Source organism: Hemibagrus wyckioides, linkage group LG11 (assembly GCF_019097595.1).
Source record: "Hemibagrus wyckioides isolate EC202008001 linkage group LG11, SWU_Hwy_1.0, whole genome shotgun sequence".
Taxonomy (NCBI): Eukaryota; Metazoa; Chordata; class Actinopteri; order Siluriformes; family Bagridae; genus Hemibagrus; species Hemibagrus wyckioides.
The window spans coordinates 24,133,701-24,156,565 of NC_080720.1; the positions used below are offsets into that span (position 1 = coordinate 24,133,701).

At 36.0% G+C, this 22,865-nt stretch overlaps 1 protein-coding gene and 1 long non-coding RNA gene across 2 annotated transcripts in view; one reads left to right on the top strand and one right to left on the bottom strand.

Moving 5' to 3' along the window:
* Nucleotides 1–1,479: 1,479 nt before the first annotated feature.
* LOC131362218 (uncharacterized) lies at nucleotides 1,480–8,664 on the bottom strand. Its single transcript, XR_009206138.1, has 2 exons — nucleotides 8,420–8,664; nucleotides 1,480–1,775 (listed from the first exon to the last, which is right to left on the bottom strand). It is a non-coding gene; the product is annotated as an uncharacterized LOC131362218 (long non-coding RNA).
* A 3,970-nt stretch (nucleotides 8,665–12,634) lies between these two features.
* atg3 (autophagy related 3) overlaps nucleotides 12,635–22,865 on the top strand; it is a 29,171-nt gene continuing 18,940 nt past the window's right edge. Inside the window, exons 1-3 of the mRNA XM_058403506.1 lie at nucleotides 12,635–12,849; nucleotides 19,271–19,312; nucleotides 19,399–19,448. Of these exons, the coding sequence (XP_058259489.1) occupies nucleotides 12,778–12,849; nucleotides 19,271–19,312; nucleotides 19,399–19,448 (164 nt within the window). The 5' untranslated portion in view covers nucleotides 12,635–12,777. The remainder of the gene's footprint in view (nucleotides 12,850–19,270; nucleotides 19,313–19,398; nucleotides 19,449–22,865) is intronic.

Here is a 22,865-nt window from a genome sequence, read left to right on the forward strand (position 1 = left end):
TTTGCTGAAAACAACTGACCTATAACCCTCTTATCAGCTTTATGCAAGTGATTGAAAAATAATATCAGGTGATTATAAAAGGTCTTAAACACCAGAAACTGAACTGCTGCACCTGTATAATCCCCCTTTATGGAAACTTTATCTGCTATCATCTGCAGCAGCATGTTCATTCTCATAAACAATGAGATGTGGTGGAAAACAGAAAGCCCTAGTTTCACATACAATTATGTTATGAAGGTTCAGAACATTGACTGGGTTTTGTCGTCAACACAATTAAAAAATTGTTTATAGACTGGTGGTTTACATATCAAAAGTGCCTGAGTGATCTTACCTGACTTCTTGAAGGTCTTAAAGAAAAATGGCATTAATGACCTTAACTGTACCTTTATATTTAGAAACTCCATCAAACTCAGACTAAAATCAGAAACTATACTGCAGGTATAATTAGTAGTAAAAGCAGAATTTAACAGCAGTCATTTTTCCAATTTGTTTGTCAATTACAGTCATTCACTCTGTGCCATTAAATCTGTGGTAAGGATAATTTCACATATTGAAACGAAAAAATCACACACACTACTATTTCTTTACACCGCCTTTGCTTTGGTTACAGCACATATTCGCTGTGGCATAGTTTCATAATAAATAAATAGTTTGCAATGTTATTTATTTCCCTCCAGTATTGCATTAATTTCTTGTCAAGATCTTGTATTTGTAACTTGTATTTGGCAATGCTGTACATGTATATGGTCATGCCAATAAAGCTTAATGAAATTGATTTGTATTGATAATGGGGTCATACCACTGCATAAAGTCTTCTCCAGCACATCCCAAAGTCATCTTGGAATATGCCTGTGTCCTTAGGGAAAAAAAACCCACTGATGGAAAATCTTGGTCATTCAGTATATTCAGGAAGTCAGCTGACCTAATTTTTTGCACACATAATGTTGCTAAATCTAAACCCAACCAACTGAAGCAACCCTAGATCATAACACTGCCCCCACTTGTACCTCGGACACTAGATGATGGGTACAACACTTCATCTGCATCTCTTCTTATCTTGAGGTGCCCATCACTCTGGAACAGGATAAATCCGGGCTCCTCAGATCACATGACCTTTTCCATTGCTTCAGAGTCTAATCTTTATGCTGTCTATAAAATTGAAGCCTTTTTTGCCCGATTAGCCTCACTGACAAATGGCTTAAGGCTACACAGTTGTTCAGTCTCAATCCCCTGAGTTTTCTTAATGCTGTATGTGTGGAAATACTCTTATTTTTGCTATTAAATTTCACCATACATTTAAGTGACTTCTGGTAATGGTCATTCAATATTTTTCCTGACAACATTTCTTCCTTGAAGACGATGGTTCACCACTACCTTTTGAGGTTTTAATAATGCGTTGGACAATTCTTCACCTAATTTTAGTAGTTTCAGCAATTCAGAACCTCATTAGTTCAAAACAGTTAAATTTTTGAAACGGTGTTAAAAAGCTATTCCAGACATTTTTATTTTAAAGTACATTCATGGAAAACATTCCAATGACAATGTAAGAAAATACATTGCATAGTAGTGCAATATAAAATGACATGAATTTTATTTTTCATCATTTTCATTTCCTGAAGTGTCATCGTCTCTGGGTTTGAAAAGTTTCAGAAATCTTGTGGAATATGGGACAAAATCTTCCTTGTAGGTTATTTTTGTTGACATGTGAGATGATTTAAATATTCTCACATTTGGTGTTGCATCCTTCTCCTCCTCCTCTTCTTTACGTATAATGACTAAAAGACAAATAAACAAAGAAATTACAGTTTAAGAAAGGGAAAGTAACACTTGATACATGTACTATATTTTTGAGTAACTAAATGCCCTTGTAACCTGCAATACACTTGTAACTTACAAAATCAGTCAAAAGTACATTAATGCAAACATTTTTTCAATTTCCAGGCATACTCAAAAATATGGAAAAAAAGGGTTGCACATAACTCTAAATTTGTTTTTTGCTTACCCTTATAGGGTGAAATTTCCTTGGGATGGAACAATACCAGTCTTTTCTGATACAGACACTTTGAGGGTTTTTTTTTTTTTTTTTTTTTTTAAATCAATCGAATGAAAAGAAAATTGAAAATAAATTTACCTTTTACCTTCTAAGTTCCTACTTGTATCTAGGCTCTATTTTATGCAACTGGCTCTTACTAGCAATCACCATCAGTGCTTATCATTTATCACTAATCAGGCAAAAATCGATAATTTTGTATACCAACTGTCCCAAATTTGCTATCAATCTATTTGAATTTTATTTCTGGTTCAAATTGAATGCAAATACATTGGTTAGAATGCTATTAAAATTTTGTTAAGTTGACCATCTGCCCATGTAATTACCAGTGTCATGTATGTATTTTGCAACATCCTGTGTATTGTGAGTGTCATGACTGACACGCATGCCAAAGCGAACTATTTTTGGTTCATGAATTCTAATGAGGTGACTCACAAAATGCACGAATGAATAGTTTCTATACATGCAAAATTTATTTGCATATGACCACCCTATGCTGAGAAATTAGTTCTAGAAAAACAGCCCAAAATATTTGAGCTTCCCAACCAGCCACAGCCAAAATGGTTATATATTGTGAAAGGAGATTCCAACCAATCTTTTGATGTAAAATTTATTTTTAGAAATGAAAGCTATGGAACTCGCATTTACAATCTAAATCCACGCTTCCTGATCTTTTAACCCTGCACAGTGGCCTTGATTAGCGAGAGTGTCGATTTTGTGCTACTTTGCTGACATACGCGGTAAATCCACTCGTTGAAACGAGGAAAATCTTAAATTATTTAACGAGTGAATACTGCATCAAATTATTCAGTGAGAAAATATTTTTAATATATGTGCAATTATTTACCACTATTAGATGGTACATTCCAGATTGTGTTTTATAGCAAAAAAAGACAAAACATTAATTACAGTGAGAAAGAGTAAAGCCAGAATTTCTTCTCACCTCTGGCATAATCCCAGAATGTATAAATTTGGGAAGGCAGTGTTTTTTCAATGATCATGTGAAATATCAGGAACTTCATACATTATATAGAGACATGTTTTTAAATCTACAACAGTTATAAAGTGAAACCTTAAAAAGTGTCTTTGAACTGTATTGCCAAAACCTGACAACTTGTGTGTTTTTAATAATGCCAATTCATATCATTTCCTTGATATATACTTACTGTAACTTTAAAACTGTGATGTCAAATATATAACTACATTGCAACATGATTTTACTGAAAATGTGCATTAATTACCAGAATTTCAACTATAAAACATATTTACAATATTTTACAAGACACTTTTATTAATCATTTTTGTGATGTGATGTTTTACAGGTTGAAAATGGTCTAGATGAGTTAATGATCATTTGTGTAAATAAAAAATAAAATGTACTGACTTTCTACTTAAAAATCACTTAAGGTCAGGTGACTTGTTAGTCTTCAACCTTATTTTTTTTTCTATCTTCCCTGTTGTGTTTGCAGTGTGTACTGGGTAATTGTCTGGCTGCATGATGAAGTTTCTCCCAATTAGACTGGATACATTTCTTTGTAAATGGGCAATGTTTCAATGGACTTCTGAATTCGTTCTGCTGCTATCATCATGATCATTAATAGATGAGTAAGCCCTTTCCAGAAATAGCCATGCAAGCCCATGCCATGACACTACCTCCAACACACTTGACTGATGAGCTTGTAGGTTTTCAATCATAAGTAGAAATTTATTCTCGACACTTTGGCCTTTCCATCACTTTGCAAGTGCATAACCTTGGTCCAAGAACTTTCGTGGCTCAGCTCAGTATTCCATTGCAAATTCTAATATGGACTTCTAACAGCTGATGCGTGGCTTAGTATCTTGTGGTATGGGTTCTTTGTTTCTGCTCTCACAGATTTTTTCGAAACTTTAACTCCTGCCCAGTCTGAAAAGCTTAGAGCAACAGATATGGAAGCTTAAAGCAATTTGGAGACATTACTGGATTATTTCCATAATTTTTTTCATAAATCAGAAATGATGCAGCCAGGAACAAAAAAACAGGTCTGAGCCATTTAAGTGATCGCCTAAAGGCAGTAGATGCCTAAATATATGTCTTGCACGTAAACTGTCACAGCTTTAAAACATTAAAATTAACATCTTTTGTATGGTGTTGCCCCCCCCCCCAACATTGAGGATTCAATGTTGTCCTGCTTGTTAGTAATATGCCACTAAAATGTCAATCAACATTTATTGTACCATCTTTTACTTACTTACTGTTTTTGAGATTAACAACATTTTATAAGATGTTTACTGTTCGACATATCCCAATATTGTGTCAATTTACAACAACAGCATAGGGGAAATAGTTCTCTTTGACTCCCTACTATTTCTAACTGTTGAAAACATCTGAGGATATTATTAGATTGCCATTAAACATTTTAATTTGCAACATATTTAAATAAATGCAATTTAATATTGTACACAGTGTATATCAACAAACAAATGCAGTATGATAAACAGTTTTGTATTCCCAGAGTGTCCTATATGCCATAAAAGCACTGGCAGAAACTTGTGGCTAACATTCTTTCACTGATGGCCAGGTTCTGGAGGTAGTATACCCTACATGTCACAAAGAGCCACTTGCTTAGGGGCTTCAAATGAAAAAGCCAATCATAGCCACTAATATCTCTTCGCCTGCCATTCTGCTCATTACCTTGGAAGTTGCCCATGTGTCAGTTCCAGAAAATTGCATCAGATCTGTAGCCTGCCATGACAGAGGTTGGGAATGGCGATTTATGGTACTTATCAGGAAGGACATTATCTACATTTACATTTCAGTTTAAGATAATCTGCATCACAAAACCAACATTTGTGAGATAGTCATAGAACTAGTTCAAAAATGTATGTTTCACATATCATGCATATTATCTTAAATCGGATTCCATCAAAGAATAATCATAATGAACAAGATGCACAGTATACTTTATTTTATAAGAGATAAGCCAGTAATATCTTAGCCCCACCCCCTATGTATGAACACACCCCAAACTTTGCAGATGATATAAGAATCTTGTCTTTCCACACAACCACTCATGAATTCATAAATCTACTTTTGAGTTACAGCTGTCTGTGAGTAAATTAGGCCTCTGCCTTGTTACATTTAAATTGACATCTGGTAGCCATATCATTTACCATGTTACAAAAATGTTTGATAATTATTTAGATTTATGCTCTCCTGAGTTGATTGACACTAGGTTTGTGAAGGAAAAACATTCCAAGCATTAGCTTGTAAAAGTATGCTTTACATATTATGAAAATTCTTTTTTGGAAGAACCCAAAAAAGACCAAATTTGTTTTTGGAGCTTATGGTCCATAAGATCAAAACATAAAACCTTGCATTGTAGCGAAAGTTTGTAAATTGATGAAAATTTTCTATATTTCTGAATATATTTCTATATTTATAACATTGTCAGATTTCAAAATAAGTCCTAAAAGTAGACAAAGTGAACCCAATCAAACAAATATGGCAAGAATATTATACTTATTAACCAGCAATAACTGCAAGTTTCCATCAACGCTTTAAGGCCAGGACTTTGACTTGACTTTGACACTGGTATAATTCAAAATTAATTGTTCCATCAATGATGGCAAGCAGTCCTGGCCCAGATGCAGCAATATAGGCTATTGACCCCACAGACAGATTAGATGTCTTGCATTTGGAGAGAACTTTGTTAGTTGACCTCTCTTGGGGAAGGTAACAATGATCTTAAATTTCTTCCATTTGTACACAATCTGTATGACTGGACTTCACAAATCCACAAACTCTTTAGAGACGGTTTTGCAACCTTTTCCAGAAACAACAACTCTTTTTCTGAGGTCTTCATGCCATGGCACACTTGCACAAACACATGTTGTGAAGATCATACTTGATAGATCCCTGTTCTACAGGGCATCTATCCTTCCACAAGCATCTCACACGAGTTTGCCAGAATTTTGGCCCATTCCTCCTGACAGAACTGGTGTAACTGGGTCAGGTTTGTAGGATGCCTTGCTCGCACACACCTTTTCAGCTCTGCCTACATACAGTCCTTTTCTATAGGACTGAGATCAGGCCTTTTAATGGCCACTCGACAACATTGACTTTGTTGTCCTTAAACCACTTTGTAAATAATTTGGCGATATGCTTAGGGTCATTGCCCATTTGGAAGACCCATATGCACCCAAGCTTTAACTTCCTGGCTAATGTCTTGAGATGTTGCTTCTATATTTCTACATAATGTTCTTTCCTCATGATGCCATCTATTTTGTGAAGTGCACCAGTCCCTCCTGCAGCAAAACACCCCCACAACATGATGCTGCCACCCCTGTACTTCACAGTTGGGATGGTGTTCTCAGGCTTGCAAGCTTCCCCCTTTTTCCTCCAAATTTAAGGATGGTCACTGTAGCCAAACAGTTCAAATTTAGTTTCATCAGACCACAGGACATGTCTCAAAAAATGAAGGTCTGCAAACTGTAATCTGGCTTTTTATTTTGCTTTTGGAGTAATGGCTTCTTCCTCGCTGATGTTGGTACAGGACTCGTTTTACTGTGGATAATGACACTCTCTTACAAGATTCAGCCAGCAACTTCCACACAAGGAATCAGTGTGTTTGAGGTGTGCATTAAAACACAAAGAGGTGTACCTCTAATTAACTCAAATGTTGTCAGTTAACCTATCAGCTTCCAAAGCCATGACAACATCATCTGGGCTTTCCAAAATTGTTAAAGGTATAGTAATCTTAGTGTATGTAAACTTCTGACTTTGAAGAAAGTAACAATTCTCTCTTCTCATTACTCTGGCATTTAGCAAATAGAAATAATTTTGGTAATCCTAACTGACCTAAAACGGGACAAGTTTAATCTGAGTTAATGTCAGACAGTGAGAAAAAAAAGGTTATGTGTCTTTTTATACAGTGTATGTAAACTTCTGGTTTCAACTGTACATGTGTGCTGTGTTTGGAAGTACTGCAGGCTGCAGAATGCCTTTATCAAAGTAAGAAGGTTGTGTTTTTAGTTCATACTGGCTTAAAACAGTGAATAGAATTTATATAAAAATATTTGAAATAGTTAAAATATTAAATGACAAGGTAAATGTCAACATGTTAGACACATTGGTAAACACATTTTGAAAATCATATTTAAACATTAATTCAAATTAACAGAATTAATTGTGAAAATTACCCAGCACTACTTGGCCACAATTTACCAATTTAATAACCAATTTAACAAGCTACCGCCACAATAGGAGCTGGTTAAGATCATGGCTATCATCTGCAGGTATGTTCTGGGCAGACCATTGACAATACCCTGCTGTTTACAGAACGTGCAACAAGGTGGTACTTTGCACAGGTATGAATTATATTTTAAGAATTTACATATGTTCTTTTAATCACCAATGTGACCAAGTCTGTACGTGATCTGTATAGCTTTTAATATTGTCCAAAGACAAGCCCGTTATTTACAATTATTTTACTCATATATAACAAAATTGTTCCAAAGTTTAACTTATGAACAAGATACCAACGTTCAAATTAAACACTTATTTCACTAATACTTCATCACAGCGTAGAACTTCAGTATTGATTTTGTGTTAACAATGTAAAAAGTTGTTGAACTGCAGGGACTAAAAATTTCACTCAGCTTTGACATATTTGGTAAAAGAGGTCTAAATCGATGATGATGATTATTATTAATATTACTATTGTTGCTGTTATTAATATTCTTGTAGGTATTTATATCTGTGGGGCTAGTGCTACTCTTGCGGTACCCTGCACATGGTCATTTGCAAGTTTACCAACTGAGAGATTAGATATGTGAAGCTGCTAACATTATAGATAACTCTATTGTGACAATTAACTTTTCAAAACAGCCAGAAGTATGGTCTATCTCATAGATTTAACAGAGTATCTGTATGTTACTGTATGTACTGTTTTGTTTAATAGAGAAAGGGTGTTTTATACGGTTCCCAGTGTGTGTGGTCTGACTGATTTGATGTCACTCCACGGGCAGATGAAAACACTACCCCAAGCTGACGAGTTGAAATCAAGTTGTTGGGACGTTTTGGGTATAGAATGAATGCAGATTAGAGTTGACTTTGTATTTTTGAACTGCATGACGAGCCATAATTCAGTGGCTGTTTTGTTTGTCGAGCTATTGTTATTGATCTATTATCACCCACATTCGCCACTAACCACGGCTGTACATCACGTACAGAGCGCTCATTCTAGTGGCGGTTTGATTTGGACCGTGGAGAATGGGCAGGCACTCACAGATGCAGACATAGCCTGCTTTATGACGTCATTTTGGAAGCGCTTAAACCCCGTAATTATTAATAGTAGTTAACTAGGAGGTTATTGACCGAGTCTGACTTACCTCGTGCGTCGCTTTTGTACAATGTGTAATATGCACAAGACCCAAGCAAAGTCCAAGTTCCGATTGCATAAATTAATGCTGTGCGCTTATACCACTTCATTCCATCAAATAACATGTTGCACTAACAGTGTTTGTATATGTGTATATATCGACTTCAGGTTCGACTTCTTCGTAGCATGTAAGCGTATATGAATAACTATGCCCTTTACGGCAAGCAATTTTTCCCATCCCTGACTGAGCACGTCATTTCACGACACTACAGCACATTTTATGACAAAGGGGCATTACGTAAGGCCAGTGCCGTTGAAAAGACTGGAGCTGCGTCATTGTATCTCTATATAACTTTAATATACAGTTACGGAACTACAGAGATGCCGTTTGGAAGGAAGCCAGAAATTCTTCTTATCTGGCTGACAGGGGTCTGCATTTTGGGGAGGACTTTTTCAAAGGAGACCATGGAAGAAGAATGAAGTTATTGCCGGAGGTTCAAAAGGCTGGGAAGACGGTTTATTTTTGTCGGATCCAGAGCCTTTGTAGAAGGGGATGGTGAAATTACTCTCACCAGCTGATTTTTCTTAGTACTGATCTGATTTTTCATCGGTTGGAGTTATAAGTTCCGTGTTTATATAACATGACAATTCTACTGACTTATCTGGTTTTAGTGGTTGGAGCAGAAACTTTAACGGTGTTACCAATTATATATGTTTTGAAGGGGTGTTTAAATGTACTTTCGAATTATTAAAATTTGAAATTGGAAAATATTCGCGAAAATTTAGTAGTACATTAGCTAAATCACAGCATCTCATGGAAGAGAAAATTGTTGAAGAGATTTTATCTTTATCCAGTATTCCTACTGACAATATATTGGATGAGCAGAGAGTGCCCCTAACAGAACTACAAAATAAGCTTGATAATATGTCCAGAACACGAGCACAGGAAGCCTTTATTCGGTCCAGACAAAAATGGTTAGAGCATTGAGAGCAGGTGTCTGCTTATTTTTTCAAACTTGAAAAGTCTAGGGCTAAATTCAAATCTATTTCCAAAACGAATATTAATGGATCTACTACAGATAACTTTAATACAATTTCTAGTTTTTGTTATAATTATTACTGTAATTTATTCACATTTAAATTTAATGTGCTTAATATGTCAACTTTTTGTAAGCATCTAGAGAATTTAAATATAATTAGTCAAAAGGACCAAATATGTGATTCCACAATTACTATTGCTGAAATTAAGGATGCGATTGAGCATCTGAAATGTAATACATCACCAGTGAGGTAGTGATAGAATTACTGCTAAATTCTAAAAGCAGTTCTCTGAGATTCCCGTCCCATTTCGTTTTGAAGTGTATTCTGAAATTTTAAAGTGCTCTGAACTTCCTACAACTATGACTCAGGGTGTGATATGTCTAATTCCTAAATCCAAGAAAGATTAACTGCTTATTGATAATTGGAGAACGATTAATCTGCTGAATAATGATTACAAAGTATTTGATCTTTTTTTTTTGCTCAAAGGTTTATATTGGTATTAGATTCAATAAATGATGAAAACCAATCTATGTTTTTAAAAAAAGACATATATTTAATAATATCAGACTTATTTTTGGTCTTATTAATTAGATTCTGACCTCATTAAAGATGATAGTTTTATATTGTTTTTAGATTCTTTAAAGTCTTTGATACCGTCGAGCACCCATTTATTTTTGTTGTTTAGAACGCTTTGGGTTTGGGAGCTATTTCAGCAATGCCATGAAAACTCTTTATGTGGGTGGCAATAGTTCAGTGAAATTAAGTCAAGGCACCACACAAAGATTGTATCTAAAAAGAGGTGTGAGGCAAGATTGCCCAGTTTCAGTTTATCTTTTTCTTATTGCTGCTCAGGCGTTCTGTCTTTTTTTTTTTTTTTAATCAAGTGAGTTAGAAGGAATTCAAGTTGAAGGGAGAAGTGTCTTGATAAGTCTGGTGCCTCAGGTCTATGCCTTAATTTACAAAATTGTGAATTGTTTGCCTTGAAGAGTTTCCATGACAAATCCATTAGTAATATTCCTATAAAGGACGTTCCAATCTATTTAGGTATGGCTATTTCCAAAAATGAACAGGAGAGAGTCTCACTAAATTTTTATCCTGTGATCAAAAAAGTAAAGAGCAGAATTAATATTTGGTTACAGAGGGATTTATCTCTTAAAGGTTGTACTCTGCTGGCTAAAGCAGAAGGTATTTCTAGGCTTACTTATGTTGCTTCCTTAATTCATTCAGATAGTGGAATAAATAAGATAATTGATCAAACAATGTTAAATTGTTTGTGGATAAACGTGTGAATTACATTATACAATCTGTGATTAAAAAATGGTCTTGATTTTTATTTTATTTTTTTTAGATTTTTCTATCTTAAATAACACTTTCAAAATTAACTGGTTGAAGTATTTTTTGGGAACCTCTTCTTCTGTGTGGAATATAATATCTAATACTGTTTTGACCAACTTGGTGGTATCTCATTTTTGTTAATGTGCGATTATATATTGAAAAACTGCAAGTTAAATTGTCAGTTTTTCACAGACAGACACTTTTGGGGTGGAAGTTAATTTACAAGCACAATTTTTTCTCCATACCAGTATTATGTATGGAATAATTGTAATATTCTGTATAAACACATGAGTATATTTATGATAGAGGGATCCTTTTGGTAGGACAGTTGTTGAATTCTCGGGGGTATTTAATGACATGATGAATTCCTTTCATATTTTAATTTCCCCATGACCCCAAAAGAATATGCCTCTATAATTGGAGCTGTCTCTTCTAGTATTGTGTCTTTCTAGTATTGAGGTATTTCATACTCTAAATACGTTTCTGTACTTCACCCTGCTGACACTTTCTGTGGTAAAATTTGTTTTTCAACTAGCAATAATAATAATAAGGCTATACATTTAATATTTCAAATAGAAATTGTAAGTAAGCCATGTGTTATTTTCTATTGGTCTAATTATATTGGAAATATTAATTGGAGGAAAGTTTGGATATTACCTAATAAATATCTCATTACAAATAAAAATAAGGAATTTTCTTAATAAAGTCTGATATCAGTATAGTACAGTAAATGCATACAGTGGGTTTTGTTTGTGCTGTTGTAGAGTTAGATAAATAGATAGTGTGCCAATGTTTGTAGAGTTGATGAGCTAGCTGAAAATTCGAATCACAAACATTCCAGACCGGGCTCAGAACATTCAATCAGTGTAAGTAAATGGGAATTTGGGGGATTTTTTCATCATCCACTACAGGAGAACCACAAGTCTGATTGGTTAGAAAAAATACAACTTGATCAATCTGAAGTATTCTGCTGAGTTTGATGCAAGTAGTTTAAAAAACTTGACAAGTTATAACAGTCAGAATTTTTCAGTTGAAGCCAATGGGAATTTGGGGCAATTTCAGTTTTTTCAAAAAAACAAAACAAAACAATTTATAGCACACAAAGTCAGAATAGGTGAATTGGTTAATTCACCTATTAATTCACCTTGGTTAATTGCCTGTAGCTTGAAATTATGAGGATTTGCCATGGCAAAACCCGTTCCTGAGTGGACAGTGGACAACACTTTGGAGATGAGTGGACAGATGGGTATACTTTAAAATATATGAATAGAGAGTCTCTGTTACAGTGACAGAATTAGTGTAAAAAACGGGACACACGCAGGTCAGTCAGGCTCTGAAAGCTACCATGAATGTTAAATTCCCATGGGCATTTTTGGGATATGGGAAATTAGCTATGGAATTAGCTCAAGCTCGATGAGTTATAACAGTCGAAATTTTCTAAGGAAAATGGGAATGGGAATTTTGGCCACTTTGAGCTTCCGTTTCGGGAAAACAGTAACTCCGCTTAAAAGTCATCGCAGTGGTTAAAGACGGACTTAGCAACTCTTGAATCTTCCTAAATGTTAAGCACCGTTGGGGCCATTATCGGCAAATCTTTCTCGATTAAGCCGCACGATTTGACACCTCACGCATGGGTCTACCACAAACAGTGCGGGACGAGTTACGGGACAAAATTTGTACATATTAGTAATAATAATAGTTATAATAAGCAAATGGGATAATAATTATAATATGCTTTGCACTGCAAGCACCACTAAATAGCAGAACAGAATCACAAATAATCCTCAGTCCACTTCCCATGGCCGAGATCCAACGCGCGTGCGCCATTTTCACGAGACCTCAAGTGTAGGAAGTGACAGTCGGATGACTGAAGTCACGTGATTTTTGATATGCGCTACCTAAACAGAAAATCCGTAAACAGTAGCTGTACTTAGAAAACTCAAAACATTTCGTGCACCAAGGGTTTCGGCTCGGTGGTAGTACATTTTAATCATGCAGAACGTCATCAATTCTGTGAAAGGCACAGCTTTAGGGGTGGCTGAGTTTCTAACGCCCGTCCTGAAGGTAAGCCCTGCGCGTGCTAACCAGTGTCGTTTGCTAGCTCACTAGCTTCTAAAGTAGACATTTTAGAAGATGATGAGCATCTTTTACCATCGAGTAGTATATATATATATATGAAATTCGGATGCAAGCTAACTGATGGATGAGAACAACGTCATAAACTGAACGCACTACTTTGGGGGTTTCACTAACAGTAGCAAGTATCATTTGCACAAATAATTGTTACACTTTATAGGTAATTTATTCATGTATTCACGTACAACGGGAAAAGCTGTAATTCCGAGTTCTGATGTACTGATGTAAATCATTTCAATATCGGATAAGAATTTATGTTTTGGAATTTTGGGAGTTTTCTGACATCCAGGACTTATACAATACAGAAGAGTTGGCTTAAAAATATGCAGTGTGTCCGACAAAATAAAGTTTGAAAATATACATTTTAGTTTATATTTCGACTTTCACCACAGCTCCCGTTATCCTAGATATCCAATGAACGCTTTAAAGGAGTCAGACTAATGGGTTGTTTTTTCTCCTTAAGCGAGCAAAGCAATATACAGATATTATAACACATTAACATAAAATGTTTAGAAATACTCAAAGAATAACAGTAGAGGACTAACAGGTCGTTTTCCCATCTTCTTCAGTTCTCCCAATTGCCTTGAATTCGTCCTATGTCCGAGTCCATGGTGAACACTGTGCTTTCAGCACATGCAGGGAACCCAACCCTTGTGCTTGTTCCCCACGTTGGTACTGTTGGTGTTAACTGCTGCAGTGAGAAAAACTATCAAAAGTTACTGCAGGTGGCATCTTCAGGAGCCATCTTCAGTTTCAGTTCAATTGCAATTTCTTTGATTTGTATAGCGCTTTTAACAATGAACATTGTCTCAAAGCAGCTTTACAGAAAATATGAAACAAAAAACATAGTCCAAAATGTCCTAGATGTTAGACAAAATCATCCCTAGTGAGCAAGCAGGCAACTGTGGCAAGGAAAAACTCCCTTAGATGGTATGAGGAAGAAACCTTGAGAGGAACCAGACTCAAAAGGGAACCCATCCTCATTTGGATGACACCAGAGAGTGTGATTATAAATTATTCTAAACACCAGAGAGTGTGATATGAACAATGTCCTTTCTGCAGTTATGTACTGTCAGTTGTGTGAGGACATGGTTCAAGACCATGGCATGAAATAAAATATGACTCCTCTAACAATTATATCATTAGATACACTGATTTTGAATTGCAGTTACTTTACATTCTACAGTTAATTTAGTTAATATTTATTGTGAGCATATCGTAGGTCACTATGAACTGATTTAAGTTTGAGTTTTGAAATGTCCACATGATTTCAGTAGTAAGCTTAAGTAAATTATTAATGTTTTTGTGTCAGAGCGAGTCTTTCTCTGTGAAATGTGCCATTTAAAAATGAATGTATGATTTGATTAATAATAAATAATATTAATAACAACAATAATAATATGAATTATGTTTTTAGTACATGAACATTTATTTGGCTCAATGTTTTGTGTCTTAATGTTTAACGTCTCTGTAAACTTGATCAGTTTGCCCATTATTAAGGCATTTAACCTGTATACTCACAAATTCACAAATGCTGTGAATTGTTGGGTGTGGAACCTAATGTGTGTGTGTTGGGGGATTCAACACGTTAATTTATTTAAGCATTCAACAGATAGACCTTACAACTCTTGAATGTACAAAGTACCATTGTGGCCGTTAACCACAAGTGGAACAAACATCACAGCACCATCAACCGGCCATACACAGGAGCTCCTCAAAGGTTTCTGATCAGGCAGCAGGTTCAGTTGTTCCAGAGAAAGGCAATGACATTTTTTAATAAAAAATATTGACTTATTGAATACTTATTTCCCCTCACTGTATAGGAGACAAGGAATGTTTTCCCCTATTAACAAATAAAAAACCAGAAAAAAGCCACAACCTATTTCAGTATGTAGTCCTTTTTCCCCAAAAAGTAAACCACCCTATAATTCAATACCATGGAAAACCAGGTTTTGATAGGGAATGAGGAAGTCAGAGGCAGGCTTGGAACAACTCACACTGCACTTTATTCTTTTCTTTTACTTTAGCTTTTCAGCGGTTATATATTGTACGCCTATGCATGCATGCACACACATGCACACTTTTTAAGATCTCACCACAGCTACTTAGTGAGGTTGAGGTCTGGACTTTGATTTGGCCATTTCAACGCCTTGAGTTTCTTTCTTTTTAGCTTTTCAGATGTTGATATACTGGTTTGCTTTGCATCACTGTCCTCTTGTATGACCCAGTTCTGGCCAGGCTTAAGCAGCTGGACAGATGGACTTACATTTGTTTTTTGTTCTAGTGGAGTTCATGGTGGGAAGATAGACAACTGTCTTGAATACTCTAATGCCATTTTGCAAAAAATCCTCACTGTAGAATGCATTTCAGATTTCAGCCATTTCGTTCTGGCTATGTGACACTACATCACTGGTAAAAGTTCATTCAGATAACCTTCTCTTCCTCCAGTGGTGACCAGCAAAATAACCAATAACCATTAATAAACAGTTATTACACCATAAAGATTTGCTTGTGTACCAGCTGGACAGTAAAATATAACTGTTTATATCCATTCCCCTCCAAAAATATAGGAATGAATATAAACAAGGCCTATTCTTTTTTCTTTTTTTTTTTGCTATTCACTTGACACTGAATTAGTATTATGATTAGTTAGGCATTGTTAGATTGCTAAGCATTTTGTTTGCTTAGCAATCCCAATGAGGTGAAACCTAATTTTCTTAAACAGTTTTAAGACAGGTTTATCTTTGTAATATTACCACAGAAATTGGCATTTTGGGGGCCAATTCCCCCTTGTCCTGTGTCTGTTTTTTCTGTAAATTTTGTCATTGGCGGTCCTGTTCAGATTCACTGTTCATGTTCTATGTATAATATTAGGAGAACTTCGCTGGATGACCAGTGTCTGACATTTTTAACTCATCATATTCAGTGATATTGCCAGAATACAAAGGTTTTACATTTTGTTCCATATCTTATGAACCATGACGGGCTACATACAAGATTCCTTTACTTCCCTAATTCAATGGGTTCTCTCAAAAAGAACAGGCATTTCACACATCTAGTATATATACAATTGTCACAAACCAAATGTATGTTCATTTATGGTCTCATGTGTTATTCTACATTTGCAAGGATTGGCCACTGGGGGCAATGTTTGCTATGACTGCTTGGATCCTGCAGTATGCCACTTGCTGCTACACTATATTGCCAAACGTTTTGGGAGGTCTGCCTTTACATGCACATTAACTTTAATGACATCCCATTATCTTTAATGCAGTGGTGGGCAAAGTACACATCTCCTGTACTTAAGTAAAAGTACAGATACCCTAGTTAAAATGCTACTCCAGTAAAAGTAGAAGTCAAAAAGTACAAAAGTTCTTGTATCCAAATGTACTTAAGTTAAAAAAAAAATACTACATTTATCCTAGCTCTAATGTTGTCACTTTTTGTAATTACCTATTCATTTTTTGTGAGTAGAATCTGTCACTCTACTCACACATGCATGTTAATACCAGGTCTTGATTAGAGCTGGGCGATATGTCCTAAAAATTTAATCTCCGATTTTTTAAAACAAAATTCGATTTTCGATTTTAAAACGATTTTAAAAAAATTTAATAAAACACTAGAGACTATAGAATAGATTTTTTTTAAAAATTTGAGCAAAAACAGTATAACCACACATGCACTGCTAATTTGGACTAAAAGTGCAAACTTACTTTCACTAACAAGTTTTTTTTTGTTGTTATTTTAGAAAAACAATAATCAATACAACAACATAAAAACCTTTTTTGGAGATTTATAAAATGCAGACTTTCACCAGTCTATGCAAGTGTTAATTATTCTAGTAAAGTAAAGTAATATAACAAAATATGAGGGATTTGTAAAGTGCAAACTGCAGACTTCACTTTTTATAAAATAAATAATTGTCACCTGGAAAAAAATCCCTGAAGAAAAACAATTTTGTAAAGCAGTTCAACACGCAACTAACACGCTATATAAAATCAAACAGGTGCCAGACATCATTTTACAAATGTGTACATGTGCACAATCAGGGGTGAGTCTATGATTTTCATTTAAGGGGGACTCAGCCCCCAATGAGGGTATAATAGTAAAATAAATAAATAAATAAAATAAAATAAAGGTTTGACTCACAGGGTAGGATGGTAAACCTACTGCAACCAACTTATAGCATTCCACTGTATTGCATAGATGTGTATAACATTTGAGTACTGAACAAGCCAAATACGAATCTTCCTGATCACACACATGCGCGCACACACACACACACACAATTGTCTTCTGATCCTCGCTCTGCGACGCCGCAGTTCAGTCGGATTGAAGAACGCGCTGAAAGACGGGGAGGAGCTGAAGTCTGCCCCCGTTTTCATTGCTAGGCCATTTTTATTACATTTATTACATTTATTTATTACATTTCTATTCAGCCACCCTAAGAATTCTGCGATTCTCCATAAACTCTACACAAATTAGTGATCATCTCAGTCCCCTTTAAATTTCATATGAAAACGGCGGCAGACTTCGGTTCCTCCCTGTCTTTCAGCGCGTTCTTCAAACCGGACTGATGAAACCGCGCCTTTCTTAGAAACAAGCTCTTTGCGTCACAAACTACAGAAGCTCGCTCTGCCAAACCAAAATGAAATCGTAAAATCGATTTTCGTTTTTCAACATTGACATAAACCAAAAATTTGAATTAATCGATAGTAACGATTAATTTCCAAGCTCTAGTCTTGATACAGATGTCAGTTAACATTATTCTAAATAAAGGAGTGCAAGAGGAACATAATCTTCAAAATAGCAGGACTTATTAGGTACCAATTAGGTTTTACCTGCTAAGAATTTTCTTAATATAGTAAAAAAAAAATTAAAACCTGATAAAACCCTTTACGCGAGGTTACGTTCCAGGACCCATTGTGAATAATGAGTTTTCGCAGATGTGTGGTGGAGTCACTAAAAATGCTGCACTGTAAATGATTATTTTTAGAGTTTAAACCCTAAATATGACCCCAAACATGCTCCCAAAACACTTTAATTTCATTTAAAAGTTAGCTTAATACATTACCCTTAAAAAAGAAATAAATGTTTGACGTAAAAATAGAGTACAGTATTGCCTGTATAAAAGCCAAGGAAAAAATCACTGAGATCACTTATTCACATTTACAGAATATACATGTGTGTTGAACCGAGTACAAGGTGCGTGGAGATGAACCATGACATCACGCTTACAAAGCATCGTAGCTATCAGCCAATCAGCAGCTAGGTAAAACTGTTAATGCTCTGTGATTGGCTACTTCCAACACTTCCAGCCAATAGCGTGTCGTAATGGCTATACTGTACGTACGTGATATCGGCGACATTCTATATCATTAAAATAACATTTATATTTATATTTATTGATATTTTGTTGATTTTACTTTATATTACTAAATTAATAAACTACATCTTTCTTAATAATTTTGCATTAAAAGCATGAAAATGTATAAATGGCCACGGAATTAGCCGTAAACACTTTTGCAGGATTTTGTGAGGATTTCAGGGGTCTGCGAAAAATTCACAGATGCAAATTAGTTAGGTTCCAATGAAAATTTCACGGATTTCAGAGGTATTACTGTACATGTGTAACAGGAAGGGGTCACCCCCAAACTGTTCCCACAAAGCGCATGAAATTGTCCAAAATGTCTAGAATGTCTAAAATGACTAGAACTACAGGGCTAAGTCTAACCCCTGAAAAACAACACCACATCATAATCTCCCCCATCAAACTTTACACTTGGCACAATGCAGTCAGGCAAGTACCGTTCTCCTGGTAACCACCAAACCCAGACTCATCCATCGGATCGCCAAATTTCCCTGCCACGAAATTTCCACTGTGGTAAATTTTAACTAAACTAGACATAGTGCAGTAAAAAGTGCATCAATTTATCCAAATTATATTGAAGTAGGTCAAGTCAAGCTTTATATAACTTGGTCATATTCTGGTTAAATTTACAAACACCCAGGAGCATGTGTAAAATATGTTTTGATGATTGATGGGATTTTCATGAATAACACACTTCTTGTGTATAACCTTGAATGACCTATTTATATATCTGTTAATATTCAGCTTCATACATTAGGCTTATTGTGAGTAGGAACTACAGGTTGGGAGGCCTAAAGGCCCTGCTCTTCTGTCGTCATTAATGCAACATTGTTATAACAGATGTTGCTGGTATTGGTCTTCATGAAAAAATTGACCTAACTAAATCATTATCACTTTAAGTGTGTGTGTGTTTGTGTGTATCTTTCTTTTTTTTTTGTGCCACTAATTGTTTCATTGTGTCTGGCTGCTTTTTTGCAGGAATCCAAATTTAAAGAAACTGGAGTTATAACACCTGAGGAGGTAAATGTTGTTTAGTGTTAATAATAAACAATACAATGATATTTGCTGTATGTATTGTATGGCACTAAATTTAAGTCTTTATATAGTTTGTTGCTGCAGGAGATCATCTAGTTCATCACTGCCCCACATGGAAATGGTAAGAACTTTAAATTCTTGTTCTAGAGTTCACACCAGACATGACATGTCTGTGTAAGAATATTGTAAAGTGATGTCATGCTCATGCTTTCAACAGGACTTGCTTTTCAATTCAATTCAACTAAATTTATTTGTATAGCGCCTTTTACAATAGACATTGTCTCAAAGCAGCTTTATAAAAGAAGAGAAACAGAGAAAGGAGAGGAAAAAATAACTAAATAACTACGAATAAAAATAAATGATTAAATACTTAAATTTAAATTATTAAAAATTTATCAACTATTTTGTCCCTATTTTATTTTATCCCTAATGAGCAAGCCTGTGGCAATGGTGGCAAGGAAAAACTCCCTGAGATGATATGAGGAAGAAAACCAGGCTCAGAAGGGACCCTATCTTCATTTGTGTGACACTGGACAGTAAATAATGTAACTGTAACTGATTAATGTCCTTTCTACGACAGGAGTCAATGGCCCATGAGGAACTAATGGGTCACTGTAGTTTCTGAGTTCATTATTGACACTAATTCCTTGTCACAAGCTGACAGATGAAATGGCAGATCTGTGATGGTGTGAAAGTCCCCAAATGGCTCTGTCCATGACTATCTCCTGGGTCACAGGCTGTCCACACAGACCCATCCATAGCATTAGTGAGCACCACCAAGCGATGAGACTCCGGGGGTAAAGGCAGTGGTCACACTGGAAACTGGCAAACACTGGGAGCTCAGGAGTGGGGTGTATAGCTCAACAGAGAAAGACAGAGAGAGAAAGAGAAAGATATGAAGTATGCTTCCGAAAATGTGATGTTTAAAGACAATGTAGATTATGTTTAAAAGGACTCCGGCAAGACTAGCTATGACAGCATAACTAAAAGGGAGAGCCAGAAGGTGACGGACATGAAGGCTTCCCGGGACATAAAGAGTCCAAACACTTCACAGTCAGCAAACCTAAGCGACTTGGCGAGGGTGGTAAGATGACAGCATCCAAACATCCCAGTACACCAAATACTCTATGCACATGAAACTTTCCAGATCTGCTCCTTTACATAAGAAAAACTATACATTGAAAGCTTGACTAAACAAATGTGTCTTCAGCCTATACTTAAACATTAAGACATTGTGTCTGAATCCCGAACACTAATTGGAAGGCTGTTCCATAACTGTGGGGCTTTGAAAGAAAAAGTTCTGCCCCCTGCTGTAGCCTTTGCTACTTGAGGTACCTCCAAATAACCTGCACCATTTGATGGGAGAAGGCGTGGCGGATCATAAAAGACTAAAAGATTGCTCAGATACTGCAGCGCGAGACCATTTAGTGCTTTATAGGTCAGTAACAGGATTTTATAATCAGTGTGAAATTTGACTGGGAGCGAGTGCAGTGTGGCTAAGATAGGAGTGATGTGTTCATATCTTCTGGTTATAGTTAGGACTCTAGCTGCTGCATTCTGGACTAACTGGAGCTTGTTTATGCTCCTATTGGAACATCCAGGCAGTAATCCAACCTAGAGGTAACAAAAGCATGAACTAGTTTTTCTCCATCATGAAGTGACAACATATTTTTTATCTTAGCAATATTTCTGAGATGAAAGAAGGCTACCCTAGTGATATTATCTACATGAGCTTTAAACAAAAGACCAGCCAATCACACCAGTCAATAATCACACCAAGATCTTTTACTGCTGGACATGATGAAACAGAAAGACCATCCACCGTTACTGTGTAATCAGAAAACTCACTTCTAGCTGCATGTGGTCCTAGTACAAGCACCTCTGTCTTGTCAGAGTTAAGCAGGAGGAAGTTAGTGACCATCCAATGTCTAATCTAATCTAATGTCCTTTACACATTCTTCTATCTTTTAATAAGCCGGTGTCTCTCATCTGATTTAGCTGAAACATATAGCTATGTGTCATCGGCATAACAGTGGAAGCTAATACCATGTTTATGAATAATTGCACCAAGGGGTAGCATATATAGGGAGAAAAGCAGTGGGCCTAAGATACCAAGTAACCTTGGTATGCATAGAGAAGTCACCATCTAGATCTACAAACTGATAATGGTCAGTCAAATAAGACCTGAGCCAGGAGAGGGCTGTTCCCTTAACACCAACAACATGTTATAGCCTATCAAGTACAATAGTGTGGTCAATGGTGTCAAAAGCTGCACTAAGATTGAGTAACAGCAGTAAAGAAACACAACCCTGATCAAAAGCCAGTAACAGGTCATGTGCAATGTCCAATGATAATGTCCAAGGCGGTGGATAAGAGACCATGGTGAATCCTGAATATTGTTGATGAGGCTAGTTGTGGATGGAAAGAAGCTGTTTTTGTGGCTTAAGCTTTTAGTCTGGATTGGCTTTCTGCCAGAAGGGAAGTGCCTTAAAAAGGTTGTGTATAGGGTGAGGGGGTCAGTGTACAGGTCCTGAAGAGGTGGCAGATTTTAGCCAATCATGGACTATAATGGTGGTGTACAAGTGCACCATCGTTGTCTTTGGTAGGTTGAACTTCTTTAGCACCAAAATATATAAAAAAGTGCACACATACCACAAACCCAGACAGGGCTCAGATACAGGACAAAAAAGTCAAACTGTAGCAAAGAGCACAATGTCCGCACACTAATACTGTTCCATAAAAGTATTTATTGCAACATTTCGACCACCAGGTCTTCGTCAGGCACAAATCAAGTGAACTGAAGTACAACTCTAAATAACTAACAGGTGGTCATCCGAAGTAAACATGTTCAGTCACTATACAGGTGAATAACGAGAGAGAAGAAGAGAGAAAAAGATACAAATCAAATACAAATCAATAAACACTCCTCAAATTATTTAAACAACTGAAAACAGATGAAGAAATATAATCTCATAAGAAAGGCTTAATATCGATTTTTTTCCCAAAAGGTGACAACGTATTTAAAGTATAAATCCAAAAACATTCCCATTGTAAAAGTTTCCTCTCAAAATCTACCCCCTTTAACGGTTTTAGTACCTTCTCTGTCTGCCAATATACTGTAGGGCACTAACATTGTGGCACATTTGTCTAAAATGAGACATTATAGGCTGCGTTTATCCCCCGTCCTAATATTACTCCGATGTTCACTAATACGAGTACGTAATGATCTAGAAGTTATTCCAACATAAGTGAGACCACACGGACAACGGATGAGATAAACCACATGTGTAGATGAACAAGTTACAGTACCACGTATCAATATATTATGGCCAGTATGTGGATGGCTTAAAGATTTACATTGTGAAAGTACACTGGGCACAATTGCCACACTTACCAGGAAGAAGAGTTGCAGGTTTCACTACACTACCAGTCAAAAGTTTGGACACATCTTCTAATCCCATGGTCTTTCCTGATGTTTATTTCTTTCTACATTGTAAAACAATGCTGAAGGCGGCCGAAATGCACAATAATGTCCTTT